The 17,986-nt window shown below is 37.6% G+C and overlaps 1 protein-coding gene across 3 annotated transcripts in view; it reads right to left on the bottom strand.

The window, feature by feature from the left end:
• TBC1D8B (TBC1 domain family member 8B) overlaps positions 1–17,986 on the bottom strand; it is an 82,622-nt gene that overhangs the window by 64,127 nt on the left and 509 nt on the right. For all 3 annotated transcript variants that reach the window (XM_067723747.1, XM_067723746.1, XM_067723749.1), the window contains exon 2: positions 2,090–2,200. In XM_067723747.1, coding sequence (XP_067579848.1) covers positions 2,090–2,200 — 111 coding nt within the window. The remainder of the gene's footprint in view (positions 1–2,089; positions 2,201–17,986) is intronic.

Consider the following 17,986-nt stretch of genomic DNA (forward strand, 5'->3'; position numbering starts at 1 on the left):
ACCAAAATATAAATAAACATAATTTAATCTTTGGCCTTCAAATAATACAGTCAGTACTGTGCCTATCTGTGTGACTGAAAACAGCATGCACATGACAATCCTATGCACACTGTGTAAATGTGGATTTCAACTGTGGCAACTCTTTCTCAGAAAGTATGAAGCCTTTGCTCAGAGTCAACTCCTTCATTAAAAGGTCTATTCAACTTAAAGAAATTTTATGAAAGAGGTTAGAAATCCTGTAGCAAGGTTAAATCCTTGTGACCTCCTGCATCAGTGTTAGGTGGTTTATTGAGGGTCAGACTAAATACTACACTTAGCTCTGGGTTGCTTTGGCTTGAAGAACATTTCAATATCTATCAATTTCCCCCTATAACCCACATACCTTTAAGATCTCTCTAGCACTGCAGATTATACAAATCTCATTCAAAAGAAATATCCTGACTTCTAAGTACGTTTTATAATATATGGAAGAGTGATACATTAAAAAATTTGACACTGCAAAATCGCCTATTTCCTACAGTTCAGTTAGAATCGTATTCATGTTTCTCAAGTCATCATACCATGTGTAATATCTTTCTTTAATGAACAACAAATAAAAGCCATGGGGAAATTTTAAGGCCTTTATTTTGGTCCTTTAGGTATAAAGAAGCTTCATTAGTAGGTAACTACTATATTTCTGTATCAGGTTAATTTGGGGGAATAAGTTGTATTATCATCCATTTTTTTAAGTAAAAATGATAATTTTTTCTAAATAATTTCTACCAACGAGATTTAGAGTTGAGGTTATAGACATCTCATGATGTCAGCAGGTGTAATATCTTCTGCATTTAGTTTAAACAGCATTCAATTTAAAAGAGCCAGGAGAAAACACTCACCAGAAACACTAAAGGAAGTTAAGAGGGAGATGCACAAAACAAGCCACACATTTAAAAAAATTAATTGTATGGTGTATGTTTACACATATGAACTGTCCAGAAATTGACAGGCTTTTAGTTTTTAAAAAAGTATGTATACTTAAAAGAAGAGGGGGGAGAAGGGAGAAAGAATGAGAAAAAGGCAGCCTTTCAACATTAAAAAAGCCACAAATCTCGGATTCTAATTTAGACCAACATTGTAATGGCATCATAAAAGAAGTAAACTGTCACTGTATTTTTTTTAATTTTGAGTTTCTTTGTTAGGAAGAACCATCCTAATTCCTTTTCTACTACAAAATATATATGTGGAAGCATCTGAACCACCCCAGCATAGATGAATATGTAGCATTATGTGTAAGATATCCCTTCATATTTCAAGGATATGGTGCCTTTTGCGAGAAAGTCGGTGTGTAACTAAAAAAGGTTCAGATTTTTAGGCTTAAATTTTCTTAGGGATCAACCTTTAAGTTTTGAACTTGATTCTCCTCATCTGAGTTATTAGAGATGAAACAAAATACTTCATGGGGGAGGTTCTCATCTTCCTAGCAGTTGGGTTAAGCAGGAGAGGTATTGGGTTAGCCAAAAAGTTCATTTGAGTTTTTCCATAAGATGGTATGGAAAACCCAAATGAACTTTTTGGCCAACCCAATAAGTTGAAGAAAGGAGTCATACAGCAGTAGCACTAAGCAAAATTTACTCTGAATCAGCACTGCTGGAACACATGCTTTAGGTCCCTCACGTTAATGGATTTTTAAAAAATAATTTATAATCCTTCTTAAATAAATAGATATCTTTCTAGTCTCTCAAATAGAGCTGCACATTTAACTCGTTTCTAAATCAAAACAACTGGAGAGATTCTATTCCCATATAAGTCATTACAGAGTATTGAGTAGAGTTCCCTGTGCTATACAGCAGGTTCTTATTAGTTATCTATTTTATATATAGTAGTGTATATATGTCAATCCCAATCTCCCAATTTATCCCTCACCCCCCCCCCGTTTCCCCCTTGGTAACCATACGTTTGTTTTCTACATCTGTGACTCTATTTGTAAATCAACTATACTCCAATAAAAATCAATTAAAAAAAAACAACTGGGAAGTATAAGTAAATTTAAATATTCAATTTCTTAAGATCCTTATTTGTTTGAATTCCATGTTTTAAAAATCATACTCACCACAAGCAACTGACAGGTAAACTTGAGAATCTGGTGTCTGATGTAGGATGCGAAATGGAGCTACTTTAGCAGTGGAGTCTAAGACTGAATCCAGAGTCCCAACCAGAAGCCCTATTGTAATAAAGAGACTGTTGAAACAAGGATTTTACAAGAGATAAAATCAATATCGCTTCATATGACTAACAACCAATGTTTTTTTCTTTTAATTTCTAGCCCAAAGCTTCCTTATAGAGATTTTTCTTAAAGAAAAAATATACTCAGAATGAAGAGATTATGCTGCTCCAATGTCAGTAGTTCTTGAAAATATTATCTTTCAATAAAAGAATAAGTCAGGTTCAGTTGTCTAAACCTCATGATATATTTGCAGCACTTATTTACCTCCTTTACAAGGTTGTGTATAGAGCAGATAAGAATGTAGATTCTGGGGCTTCCCTGGTGGCGCAGTGGTTGAGAGTCTGCCTGCCAATGCAGGGGACACGGGTTCGTGCCCCGGTCCGGGAGGATCTCACATGCCGCGGAGCGGCTGGGCCCGTGAGCCATGGCCACTGGGCCTGCGCGTCCGGAGCCTGTACTCCGCAACGGGAGAGGCCACAACAGTGAGAGGCCCGCGTACCGCAAAAAACAAAACAAAACAAAACAAAAGAATGTAGATTCTGGTACCAGAGATTACCTAGGTTTGAATCCTGGCTCTGGTACTTACTTGTGTCAGCTTGAGCCAGTTGTATTTACGTTTTCTTCATCCTCATTTGTAAAATAAGGGGGTAAAAATGGAGCCCACCACAAAAGGTTGTTGTAAAGATGAAATGAGTTATTATTACACATAAAACACTTAGCACAATGCTTAGCACATAGCAAAAGACTCAGTGTTAGCTAATACTATTATAAGAAAACAATGGATATTTAAACAAGATAAAAAACCTTGATTAATTAAAATGCTTAGGTAAGGAGTATTTCTTTTTAACATTTAATTTCTCAATTTGGAATTCAAGGCTTTGATCATTTAGCTTTTTCAATTTAATTATCTGATATTTCCTACTCCTCCCTAGAATAAAGTTTGCTGTTTTCTTAAACAACTAATTTCTCCCTTAAAGTCTTTGCTAAGCAAGTCTCTTTTTAACCTAGAAATGCTAACGCAAGTCTTGTAGCCCAGTCTGGCTAATCCAAATTCTACATTTTCTTCAAGACCCAATTCCCCTATGAAATCCTCACTGGCAACCCCAAGCAATTATGCCTTCCCTTTTGTCTGATTACTTATGGCACTTAAAGTCTATATGACACAACCTAGAATTCTGATTATTAGGCTAGTTATTACAACTACTTTCTAAGTGCTTCATGTGTATTTATCTTACCTCCTTATCTAGATTATTAGTTCTCTGGGGACAATAACCATGTCTTCTACCTCTGGGTTTGTATCCCTACCTTTCAACATATTGCTGGACACAACAGGAGCAAAATTTGTTGACTTAACTGTATCAGTGAGATGGCTGAAGTACATAAATTTACCTTCCTTTCCTGGAAGCTTTGATTGGTTGAGTGTTTGTTTTACTTTATGAGGCATTCCTCTTTTATTTAGCATATAGACTTAGAAAAAATAAATCAATTATAAAACAGGCCTTTGGCTATTTTCCTATCTTTACCCACTTAAAAGGAGTTAAGACTTCAAGCAAGCTTTGAATGAGAAGATAGGTAGGTTGGCAGATGTGAGGTAGGAAGTTATTATAAGCATAGAAGGAGGTAAATTAGAAGAGTAGGAGATAGAGCAAAGAAATAAAGAGAAATTTGGCTCAGCTGAAAAAGAAGGGTGGGAAAGTAGATGTAGGAATTGGTAAAAAGTAAAAATAGGGGTCACAAATGCAGCATAACATTAATTAGCAATCTTACAGAGGGTTTTGATAGTGGGGGCCAAGTATCAAGAAAGATTTTGGCAATCACAACACGTGCAGCTTATAGAAAGAAGAAATTATCTGGACTTCCCTGGTGGTCCAGTGGTTAAGAATCCGTCTTGCAATTCAGAGGACGCTGGTTCGATTCCCTGGTCGCTGTAAGATCCCACATACCATGGGGCAACTAAGCCCACGTGCCACAACTACTGAGAGCCTGCCTGCCACAAACTAGAGCCCACGCGCTCTGGAGCCTGCACGCCACAACTAGAGAGACGCCCATGCACCGCAAGGAAGAGCCCGCATGCCGCAACTAAGACGACGCAGGCAAACATAATAAATAAGTAAAGTTTGCATAAAAAAAGAAATTATCTGATATGAAAAAGCTAGAATATGAATTGAAGACTAAGAAAAAGAAATATGAACATCCAAACAAATATTATGAAAGAGACAGTACCAGGGAAGAGAGAATGGGAATGAAGAGAAGAGACAGAGGAAGTGATTATATATCAACTAATAATGAGGGAATTACTGAAGTGCTTGAAGATAAAAGGCAAAATCTATCACTTTCAGAGTGAAAAAGTGTAAGAAATTGGAGATCTGGCTAAGAGATCAAGGATAAGGTAAGAAAAGTGGAAGTTGGTGAAAGATAAAGAAATAAACGTGGGGGCTTCCCTGATGGCGCAGTGGTTGAAAATCTGCCTGCCAATGCAGGGGACACGGGTTCAAGCCCTGGTCTGGGAAGATCCCACATGCCGCAGAGCAACTAGGCCCGTGAGCCACAACTACTGAGTCTGCGCGTCTGGAGCCTGTGCTCCGCAACAAGAGAGACCGCAACAGTGAGAGGCCCACACACCGCGATGAAGAGTGGCCCCTGCTCGCCGCAACTAGAGAAAGCCCTCGCACAGAAACCAGGAGGACCCAACACAGCCAATAAATAAATAAATAAATAATTTTTTTTAAGTCTTTAAAAAAAAAGAAATAAACGTGGGAGCTAAACATATGCAGCTGGCTTCTTCAGAGCAATGTAATTGAAATTATTCGGGAAATGGAAAAAAGGAGGATGTTCTCAGTTTGAAGATGGGAAAGTGAAAATACTAAAATAGATAAAAGAGTGGTAGTAAAAAACAACCCAAAGAGGTAACCATCTTCAGGTTGAAAAAATGAAATCAAGTGTATGAATGTCTGTTTATATAAATAAACATGCAATACCTTGACAAAACTGTCAAAATAAAGGAGTTCAAATAAAAGCATTCATTAAACACGGCACTGTTAAAGCTGCCGGATTTGGCTTCCAAGAATTTAAGATCTAAAAAAGCTTTCAAAAAATTTTTTTCAAATTTGCGAGAAAAATCATTTATTTCATGTTTACCACATTTTAAATAAAAGTAGCTCAAATTCTATTTTCTTCTTTATATATCCTAGAAAAAGCAGTATTAGAAGAATGGGGAAAAGAACAAAGAGGTAAAGAAAAGTTTGGCTCAGCTGAAAATTAACAGTGGGAGTGTGGATGTGTGAGGAGGTAGAAAGGAAAGGAGAGGCCACAGATAATCATTCCTGAGTAACAATAACAATTGGCTCTTTGATAGAAAGTTTGAGACTAGGGACAGACAAAGTGGTCAAAACCACTGGCAGGAAAGGTCATTTTTTTGCAACAGAAATGTTTGCAAGATTATAAGTGCTTTACACTACGTAGAAAGGAAATTGTTCGGTTTTTGTAAGTGCTTTAAATCAGGCAGTTAGTGTAAAACCATGCAACAAATAATTTGGAAGCTAGTGCTAGAATACATTTCTAGTCACTTGGGGAAGTCTTCCAGCGCATTAAGCTATAATCATCATCAAGCCCCTGCAAGTCATTTAGGAATTAATATGTGCCAGTGTCTGGGTTCTAAAAGTACAAGAAAACAAGCAGATAACTTTGGGTTGCCTTTCCATACACACAGAGGTTTATCATCTGACAGCCTGAGTATCCAAGGTCATGAATCAGCCTACATATGGGAAGTTCTATAGCAATATTAAATTGGGAACAGAATAGATACGGTCTCTCAGCTGCATGACAGAACAAGAGATTTAAAAATATCAAGAAATTCAAATCATTCTTTGAATGTCTATAACTGAATAAGGTATCAATGTTCTAGACCCTATTAAAGGTCTATGTGGTTTTGGTAGCATCCTGACATATAAGTAGCAACAAACTTCTTAAGGAAACTCATCACCATAAGTGATGTGAAATACTTTATTAAATGACACAGCAAGATAACAAAAAAAGCAAGGTTCTGTGATTTTAAAAAATAGGCAATTTACAGGTAATGATTATTGTTCATGAACCAGTTATTTGGATGGATAGAGATAGAGCATCACTGATGTCAGAGATGAAAAACACTCTAGCATGTCATGTAGTCCAACTACCCATACATTCGTCTGTTCTATGGTATCCCTGATAGAAAGCCTGGCTTTTTCCTGTAAACTCCAGAGTTCTCCCAAGGCAGCCTATTGCATTGGTGGGAATTTCTACTAATTAGAAAGTTATTTCTAAAATATTTTATGGTTGACCCTTGAACAACACAGGGGTTAGGGGAGGTAACTGCCACACAGTCAAAAATCTGCATATAACTTCATAGTCGGCCCTCCTTATCTGCGGTTCTACATCCTCGGGTTCAACCAACTGCATATCATGTAGTACTGTTGTATTTATTGGAGAAAAAAAACCCACATATAAGTGGACCTGCACAGTTCAAACCCCATGTTGCTCAAGGGTGAATTGTATATATCCAGATGTTATAATCAGGGCTGGCTTTATGAGCCTGTGGCCTGTCCATTAAGGCCTCATGCTCAGAAGGGCCCTGTGCTTGTTTTAATACGCTACTGTCACCCATCTTAAAATTCTAAATTTTTGAACAAAGAGCCCTGCATTTTCATTTTGCACTGGGCCACACACATTAGGTAGCCAATCCTGGTTACAGTGGTTATCTCCAGGCAGCAGGATGATGGGTGATCATTATTTTCTTTTTCACACGTACACATTATTTTCTGAAATTTTTACAATGAACATTTTTTAACCCTTAAGATAGAAAAATGAAGGTATTTCTTTATACACTTAAAAAAAAAGAAAAAGGAAGGTCTTTCTTAGGATAAATAAAATGCTATTCAATACTTCCTTGCAACTTTGGGATAATACAAAACATATGCTCTCTTCAATATGATGGGTCTTCAAGTATTATTATAGTTACCTTGTCTCCCCTTGCTTATTCTTCTCCTCGCCTACCTTAAAATATACCTAGTTCTTTCACCAGTTTGTTGCATGAGATTGTCTGGGACTCTTATTATTTCTTCTATCATTCTCTTAACATACCTATTTGTCAAAGTCTCTTATGAAATGTGTCACTCAAACCTGAATACCAGATAAGATCTGAACAAATGCAGGCTTCTTATATTGTGGGCTACATGGTTCTATTAATGCCGTCAAAGATCATACCAGCTTTTTCAGTCCTTATGTCATATTATTATCATACTAAGCTTGTGATCAACTAATCCACTGTGATCTTCTTCACAAACATAAGCACCAACCTAGGTATTCTCTGTCCTGTACAGCTGATTTTTAAAAAAACCTAAATGCAGTTTACATTTACCTATGATAAATTTTAGCTCACTGATTTTAACTGAGCATTCTAACTTGTCCAGTTCTATCTGAATCTTGATTTTACCTTCTATGATAGTGATTCTCAACCCTAACTGCAAATTTGAATCATTTGGAGGACTTTTAAAAACTCCTCAAGCTCGACTTTTAAAATTACTAAAGCCTGGAGATTCTAATTTAATTCATCTGGGACAGGGCCCGGGTATTCTGTTTTTTTCCTTAACTTTGTATTATAAAAATTTTCAAAAATAGAATAATAAACTAAAACTTCTATGTGCCCATCACATAACTTCAATAATTATCAACATTTTGCCAATCTTCTATCATTAATCCGTCCTAGAGTATTTTAAAGTAAATCCCAGATATCATATCATTTTACCCATAAATATTCCAGTGTCATTTAGTTTGTTTAAAAGGTTCTCAGTTGAATCTACGGCCAGTGTTGAGAAAACTGATCTATGGTATTAACTGTCCCTTTCCATTTTCAGACACCTGCAAATTTGATAAACATTTCTTTTTTATATTAGGTTAATGATAATGATGAACAAGTAGGACCAAGAGCTGAGTGTTGGAGGAAGGTCCACTATAAAAGAGCCAAAGCTTGAAAATGGTACTCATTATCAATGTGCTAGTTTAGTACACTTTCATTTGACAAGTGGCTCTTTCTGCTTGTAAAGTAGATTGAGGACACTGTGTAAGGCAACACTGCTCTAGCTACAGAAGTCATTAAAATGAACTTCCTAATACAAACAAGATTTAATTTCCATTCTAAGTAAAATGTTAGATTATAATTTGGGGCCATAGAAATGATTACTGGAACTTTATAGTGGATTCTGTATCTTGCCTTAAGTTGCCGTATTTACAAAGTCAAACAAGTACACCTTTACTGAATTTTTTATAATCTCAAGTTCATTAAAAGTTGATGAACAAACTAATTAGTAAAATGACAGCACTCTTAGTAGGAAATACATTCAAATAGGAGAAAGTAGTGTTCTCAGTAGAGGTTGTAGGTTTTCCTGTTTCTACTGCTTTTGCTGCCAGTTCTAAGTCCTTAAAACAAGACTGTGAATGCTTATTTTACAACTATCCAAGAGCCACAGATGACATTTTGAAAGCTGCCAACTTTACACTAAGAGCTTTGGAAAACTGTTAATAAAAATAACTCTTTTGTCCTGTTTTCCCTCTCCCTTCATTTTTTAAAGACATTTACTTGAAAACTAGATATACCTAAGCTCTCCTTTCCTTCCCTAACTGAAATTTTTTGTTTCATTAAAGGATTTAGAATTCTTTAAAGGTAAGTAACTGACGACATAAATGGCAGATTACAGTGTCATGGGGATAAAAAAGCATACATGAATTATTAATCGAATCCAGCTATACTTCTAAAGATTAAAACATAGAGAAATATGAGAATTGTTACCATCTTTATTTACAGCACCTTAATACACTTCAAGACTTATGCATCACTGTACAAAATGAGTAGCCCTCAGAAAATGTTTAAAAATACAACATCTGAATTCCCAGGTGCAAAGCAAAAAGTCAGTGTGGCAGCAAATGAAAACTCATACATGGTACAGTGCTTTAAAATCATTATTTAGAAGAACTAAAGCTGGCCCCATGATTTTGGTTACTTTAAAACAAGAGGAGAACTAATGATTAAAACTTCACTTTTTTATACTGGAGTGAGAGAGGAAAAAACAAGACCATCTAGGCGGTAATTGAAATGGCAGTGGAGACAAAAAACAACAAAGGTTTAATTCTCAGGTCCCTTTGATATTCTCTCTCTGGTTTTCCGGGTTTTCCTCTTCTATAGATGAGGACATTGCTCTTCAACAACCTTTCTGGTTGCTAAGGGCACTATATCTTGAGTCTCATATTTTCAACCACAAATAAATGGATCTGGAGTACTTGCTGTGTCCCCAACAACTGCCATCTTTTGCTTTTTCACTACCATATTATTCCTCCCACTTAGAATGTCCTCCCCAGTTCTCTCTACCAAACCACAGCCCAGATATTGTTGGTGCTGAGAGATGGCTGATTTAATTTTAAAAAACAATCCAAACTGGCTTTTGGCAAGTTGCTCCACAGATGTCACACTGGGATTCTGCCACCAGAATACCACCTATTGTTATTAATCACTGCTTTTAGGAAATCTTTGTATCATTTAACAGGCCATTAGATAAGCGTACTTTACACCAGATCTGGTCCTGGAAAATTGCTTTGGGAGTTTCAAATACTCCTCATGCATGACTATTTATAAGCCACTCAAACCAGGCTGATGTTATTACTGACTACCTCAATAATTACGTTTTTTGCTTGCTTACTTGTTTATTAGTTGTCTGTCCCACCAGATTATAAAGTCTGTGGGGGTAGAAACTATTTCTGCTTTATTCATCACTGTATACCCAACACCCAGGACAGTAGCCAGCTACTACCCATTTCTCTGCTTCCCTTCACAGTGAAATTCCCAGACAGAATTATGTATATTCACTCTGCTCCCAAAAACCTGCTTGGCTCATATACTCTAGTCCCTCTGGTCGCTGCGCATAGGTTACTTAAAGAAGTGTTCCTACACCAAATTTATCTAAAATACCAATCCCCTCCCCTCTCTATTACTATACCTTGCTTTATTTTTCTTCATATCCTTTCTGCCACCAGCCATATATTATTTGTTTATTTGCCTCCCTCAACTAAAATGTTAGCCCCACGAGAATGGGGATTTTGCTCTGCTCACTGCTGTTATCTCTAGCACCTAAAACAGTGCTTGATTTTTAGAAGACACTAGGTAATTATCTGTTGAATGAATGTATCTTGTAACATCACATTTAGGATTTACTCTTACCTGTTGTGCTCATATGGCAGCAGCAAAAGGTGAAAAACTGGGCAGATTTTCTAACATCAAGGTAATATAAAATCCATGTCATAGCTGTACAGCAACATGGTAAACTTTATAGTGCCCTTTATTTTATTAATTTTTAGCTTACTTTACATCTATACTCCTTCCACAACTGTCCACCAGAAACACGGGCTCTCACCAGCTGAATCATTATTTCTTCTTCAAGTATTATGTTTTGAAAACTGTAACTAAGATAACTAAAGTTATACATACTCTTCAATACCACTAAGACAAGTGATGCTTATACTTGTATCTACAGAAGCACTGTTTGAGAACTTCTGGGTTTGGGGAAATTGTAGCTCAAAAAGAAATTCTGTCCTGCTATTTTATTCTAATTGCTGTATATTATTTTGATTAAAAACCATAGATGCAGGAATTCCCTAGTGGTCCAGTGGTTATTACTCTGCGCTCTCACCGCCGAGGGCCCGGGTTCAATCTCTGGTTGGGGAACTAAGATCCCAGAAGCCATGCGGCCAAAAAACCACCAAAAAAATCATAGATGCATAGTCATTATCATATCAAAATTCTTGAGTGATTAACTATCAGTGTTTTGATTTTGTAGTGATATCACTGCATATTGTATATACTCAATGTTACTACTCCAAATCAATTTCTATATACAACATGGGAAAAGTAATTACTAGGGAAAATGGTACAAATATAGATCCTCATTTGGTCTTCGGGTAAAGAAAATGGCACTTAACATCTCGTACCTTCATTAATAGATAAATGAACTTCAAATGTTTATATAGTTGCTCGAAGGTTTCAAAACTCATTTGACTCACATAACAATGCCATGAGATAGGGAAAATAAGTTTTGTTCCCATTTTACAAATGACAAAACAAAGCCTTTATAAAACAATTACAACTGAATAGACACATAAAAATATTAAAGAAACAGGGAAGATAAAGGAAGGGTGAATGGGGTAAGTGGAATCACTGGACTAGGTGGTGTATTCAAGCATTTGTGGATTTTAGCTTGTAGTTGACTTATTTTAAAAAATCTCATAGGGTAACCGCTGGGGAGGGCAAATCACACTGTGCTCAGTTCCCTCCCTGGGACATTTTGATAGAGGTGAAATCAAGTAAAAAATTACCTTTAAAGATCTCTTTGAATGATATAATAAAGAACAACTCTGTAGGTTTTGAAAAATGAAGGATCGTCAGTATCAACACTTTTAAGTCTTGATTCTCTTCATTAGAACGACATCTACTTGACAGCAAATATTAATTTCCTACTTACATTATAAATCTCCAATATCTTAACAAAAAGAAAAGAAAAGAAAGAAAAGAAACCAACCTAATTGCATACAATCTACATCATTATTACTTTAACGTAACTCTTGAGGATTGAGGATTCAGGACCCTAAGGTAAACTGGAGTGGTGTTTTCCAGCCTATGCTTAAGGGAGGAAAGACCCCAGCAGCAAGCAGGGGAAGGGAAAGGGAGAGAGAGCAGTGTATTACCAGGTATCTGAAGAAAGGCCCAAAGCTTACAGGTATGCAGTCAACAATCCTTCCAATGGAACAGGATAGGAAGCCCAGAGATAAACCCACACACATATGGTCACCTTACCTTTGATAAAGAAGGCAAAAATATACAATGGAGAAAAGACAGCCTCTTCAATAAGTGGTGCTGGGAAAACTGGACAGTTACATGTAAAAGAATGAAATTAGAACACTCCCTAACACCATACACAAAAATAAACTCAAAATGGATTAAAGACCTAAATGTAAGGCCAGACACTATAAAACTCTTAGAGAAAAACATAGGCAGAACACTCTATGACATAAATCACAGCAAGATCCTTTTTGACCCACCTCCTAGAGAAACGGAAATAAAAATAAACAAATGGGACCTAATGAAACTTCAAAGCTTTTGCACAGCAAAAGGAAACCATAAACAAGACCAAAAGACAACCCTCAGAATGGGAGAAAATATTTCCAAACGAAGCAACTGACAAAGGATTAATCTCCAAAATATACAAGCAGCTCATGCAGCTCAATATCAAAAAAACAAACAACCCAATCCAAAAATGGGCAGAAGACCTAAATAGACATTTCTCCGAAGAAGATATACAGATGGCCAACAAACACATGAAAGGATGCTCAACATCACTAATCATTAGAGAAATGCAAATCAAAACTACAATGAGGTATCACCTCACACCAGTCAGAATGGCCATCATAAAAAATCTACAAACAATAAATGCTGGAGAGGGTGTGGAGAAAAGGGAACCCTCTTACACTGTTGGTGGGAATGTAAATTGGTACTGCCACTATGGAGAACAGTATGGAGGTTCCTTAAAAGACTAAAATAGAACTACCATATGACCCAGCAATCCCACTACTGGGCATATACCCTGAGAAAACAATCATTCAAAAAGAGTCGTGTACCAAAATGTTCATTGCAGCTCTATTTACAATAGCCAGGACATGGAAGCAACCTAAGTGTCCATCAACAGATGAATAGATAAAGAAGTTGTGGCACATATATACAATGGAATATTACTCAGCCATAAAAAGAAACGAAATTGAGTTGTTTGTAGTGAGGTGGATGGACCTAGAGTCTGTCATACAGAGTGAAATAAGTCAGAAAGAGAAAAACAAATATCATATGCTAACACATATATATGGAATCTAAAAAAAAAATGGTCATGAAGAACCTAGGGGCAGGACAGGAATAAAGACGCAGACCTACTAGAGAATGGACTTGAGGACACGGGAGGGGGAAGGGTGAGCTGGGACGAAGTGAGAGAGTGGCATGGACATATATACACTACCAAATGTAAAACAGATAGCTAGTGGGAAGCAGCCACATAGCACAGGGAGATCAACTCGGTGCTTTGGGACCACCAGAGAGGTGGGATAGGGAGGGTGGGAGGGAGACGCAAGAGGGAGGGGATATGGGGATATATGTATACGTATAACTGATTCACTTTGTTGTACAGCGGAAACTAATACAACATTGTAAAGCAATTATACTCCAATAAAGATGTTAAAAAATTCAGTTGTAAGCATAATTAATGTTTTAGACAGATAATAATATAGATGTATCCCTACCAAAAAAAAATAATAATCCTTCCATTACTACCTAGAAAAATTGGTGACACTGACCATCCTTCATATCTCAAAACCTCCTACAAAGCTGTCCTTTATCATTCTAGGAAATCTTTAAAGGCAATTGTTTGCTTGATTTCACAGGGATCCAGGTTCCAGGGAGGGAAAAAAGGAGCGGAGCATACAGTGTGATTTGCCTCCCTAGGGGTTGCCCTATGGGATTTTCTCTTTAATAAGCCAAATTATATTTACTAATTTACAGTGTATGTGTGGGGGGGGAGGGTTGATCTTTCCTTATGTAAAATGAAATGTCAAGGCCACCATTTGTGCACCCTGGTCCCAGTAATGAGGTACCTGGGAGGCCAAAATTTTACCAGATGGTTCCTTTGTGAGCATGGAATGCAGGGATATTTTGCCAAAGAAAACTGAGAACATTTTCAGAGTTTGGTCCTTGAGCTCGGGGTAGGGAAAAAGGAGAGAAAAGCCTTGTATTTTTGAGGGATGGTCATTAACAACTTTTTAAAAAGGCTACCTTATTGTTTTTTATGTATGTGTTTAATTATGATAACTCACATAGTGATTTATTAAGTTTATATAAATATCATAAAACATTTTGAAATGGAAAGCTCATTTCAAACATTACCATGTTCTAGTTTTTACAGATGGTTTAATTTCAAAGTAATGATGCCAAGATGAAAGAAGAGATAAGGAAACATCCTCCATTTTCATGTTTTATTTCTTAGTCTTGTTCTACATCACAAAAAAAGAGGCCTACTGAGGTAGGCTGTCAATCCAACACACAAGAACCTGCTTACACTGTTCAGATATGGAAGATTCAAGAGCAAAATACTCTCAACAAACTATCTAAATTAAAGCTTCCTAATTGGCAGACCTTCCTAAGTCCCATACACTAGAATACTTAATAGAATGTAGCCCCATAATTTCACTCATGTAGTAGCTTCCATCTGCCAAGCAGAGCAAATTGTTCATTTGTGCTTAATAAGCCAAATATGCATAAATTATTTTTAATTACATAAAGCCAGGTGCTAAATTTAGGTGCCAGAGAAAAGTCATCGCACTTATCAGACAGGAGGAACAAGGAATAATGCAAGGTAACTGCAAAAATACAGTTACAGAAGGGTGAATTACTTCTCTAAATGAGAAGTAATAAAGTACAGATCACTTTATCTGAAAAATAATCTTATGTATAACAAAAATTTTCACAAGATATTCCACCCTGCTGTGAACCAGGATAATTAAGTAAGATACAGTTAGGCAAATGGTAAGTAATCTACCAGATATCCACTAGAAGTGTTTCAGAAATTTAGAAAAGGATTTAAGAACTCTAACTTCCAAATTAGTCTCTTGCTAAAACCATCCTAGCGTTCTCTGTTGCTCCAATTCCATTATTAGAATGAAAGAAAAAAAAAAGAGTCAACTAACTTCACCAAATCCACAGCTAAAGTCATTACATTGCTGGTGCTTATTGCCAATTATCACATGGCCAAGAAATGAAATCTTAAAGAAAGTACAACTATTAACATTTCTAGATGGTCATTATCTTTTCTTCATTAAAAAATATATAAACGAATATCTTAAAGGGGGAGCACGTAACATTGGATTTTAGCAAACAAAATGGACAAAGGCAAGCTTATGCTGGCACACAGTCAAACTCCTGTGAGAGCTAATCCAAATGTGGATTTGTGGTAAAGCACATCAAAGCTTTTGGCTTCACGATTTTAAGTAAGAATACAGTAATCGAGCAGCCATGAAAATCAGCACACTTTTGCTCTGGACCACAAAGAACCAAACGAACCTTAAAAACACCTCTTTGCTCCATTCTGATCTATTTTGTTTAATTTACACGAAATATAGTGGTAGCTCTCATGTGGTAATTTCAAGCATCTTGACAATACAACAGATAAAGCAAACATGCAGAGATACGAACTGACCACAAAAATGGGGCTGTGGCTGTTCTCAACATACATGTGTGGCAGAAATCTTGGTTTAGGGCTTCCCTGGTGGCGCAGTGGTTAAGAGTCCGCCTGCCAATGCGGGAGACACAGGTTCGAGCCCTGGTCCGGGAAGATCCCACATGCCGCGGAGCAGCTGAGCCTGTGCTCTGGAGCCTGCGAGCGATGACTACTGAGCCTGCCTGCTACAACTACCGAAGCCCGCGCACCTAGAGCTGGTGCTCCGCAACAAGAGAAGCCACTGCAATGAGAAGTCCGCGCACCACAAGGAAGAGTAGCCCCCACTCGCCGCAACTAGAGAAACCCCACGCGCAGCAACGAAGACCCAATGCAGCCAAAAATAAATAAATTTATTTTTTATAAAAAGAAATCTTGGTTTATTTCTTCAGATAAACACTCTCTTATTCTAAAGAGATGGGACTAGAGTAAATGGGAGTGGGTAGGATAGAGATAAGAAACTGGTGCAACTGATCCATGCTCTAAGAAAGCATGTCAAAGGAATCCCCTCGAGATCCAGTGGTTACAACTCCCGAGCTCTCACTGCCGAGGGCCCAGGTTCAACCCCTGGTCGGGGAACTAAGATCCCACAAGCCGCGTGGCAAAAAAACAAAAAAAAAAACAAAACTATGTCAAATGAAAAACCAAACACAGAAAGCAAGGAGTGATTATATAAAGAAAATTTGCAACAAGTAAAAAAACATTTACTACTACATAACAGTGATTTGATTCTCAAAAAGCTGATTTACTTATTAATTTTCAGGAACACAGTAGTTGTAACAAAGTGAAATACACTTCTTTGGTAGATGAGGCCAGGAGTACCAGAAAAATTCTGGTAAAGTAAGATTATGGGGAACCAAAATATTGTGCTGTAACACTGGGCTGGAAAATCTGTTTTAAATATATTCCGATCTGTTCTCAACGGACTCAAGTGGGTGAATTGTCACTGGGTAATTATGACCATTGATTCTCAAGTTTTAATCTGGTAAACATATACATCTAATAAATGGAAAGACTCCTCTGCAAAATAACACTGGTAATTTTTGAGAATGAGAAAACGACAAAATGTGAAGTTTAATCAGGCAATTTTTGTTGCCGTATTTTCAAGAGAGCTTTTTCAGACGCTGGATAGGATGAATAGGTCATGCAAGATTTTTTTTTAAATGTCCCATAGAACCTCAAAATTCTCTCCACACTGCTGGGGTCTTGGGAAAAAAAGGAAATAACAGCACATGTTCATCACCATCTTAACAAAACACATTGATTTGGCTCCTGTTAACTTTCATTTTATCCTCTCAGCTCTGAGGTAGACACCATTTACCAGAAGAGAAAAAGCAATGTCACCTCCTCCATGAATCTTTACCCAACCCTTCAGTTATTTGGTTCTAATTACAATTTGCCTGGTTTAGTAGTTAACGGGTTATAATTATAATTTGCCTGGTTTGCTGGTTACTTCCCCCAAACCCGACCCTCTGCCAGATTAAGAGCACTTCGAAGGCAGGGAACTGAATGTTAATTATCTTTGTACCCTAGCATTCCATGTGGCACATAGTAGGCGCTTCAGATTGAATAAATTAAAGAATTTGTCGAATGTAATTCAACAGGAGATTAGGATGGGACTAACATGAAGGTTTTGGGACTCTTCACTCTTCCCGTTCCATCTCGCTGCTGAATTAAGCCTGGTTCATCACTTCAAGGCCACAATACCAAACTAGAAGTTGTCACGATAAAGAGCTCTGGTCTCCCAATGACCAAAAGTTTGCATGCCCCTACCCAAGACGACAGGTCTCAGACCAAAACTCCTTGGAGGTTTTAAACACTAGACCCAGACAGAGTTCTTGATTTGTAAATCAAAGAAGTGAAGGCAGGATAGATTAGGCGGGAAGAGAAACTTCCGTTTGTTTAACTGGTTTGCTTACAACCTTGGTTTTGAAAGAAAGGGCATTTCTCTCTTTCCTCCAGAGAGAAATGAATTACGAAGGTTACTTTGAGAGGGGAACCCAAGGATTGAAAACTTGGAGACAAAGTGAAAGATGATAAATCGGAGGGTTCAGCAATTCTGAGACCTACCCCTCACCCTCCCCCGCACTCGGACCCTCCCCCTGACTCCCTAACCTCTCATTTGATGCCGATTCCTCGAGACAGGATTGGAGCTCCTCCCTTTTTCCTCATCATCCCTCCTCCCACGCAATTACACCTCCCACCCCCAGCGTGGCGGTTACCGATGGGGGGCAGGGGAGGGGCTGGGAGGCTTGTGAAAAAAGTTAAGTGCACAACTGCGAACTGGCCCGGGTCACCAGACTAAATGCGACCTGCCCACGTCTAACGCTCGTTACCAGCCCCCTCCCCCATGGAAAGCGACAGGGCAGGTACTCTGCCTCAGAAAGAACACTTCCTTTACCTCAGATTCTTCCTTGGCTTCAGAAGGAACCCCTCCTCCCTTTCCCCGTCCCAC

This window comes from Pseudorca crassidens, chromosome X (assembly GCF_039906515.1).
Source record: "Pseudorca crassidens isolate mPseCra1 chromosome X, mPseCra1.hap1, whole genome shotgun sequence".
Lineage (NCBI taxonomy): Eukaryota > Metazoa > Chordata > Mammalia > Artiodactyla > Delphinidae > Pseudorca > Pseudorca crassidens.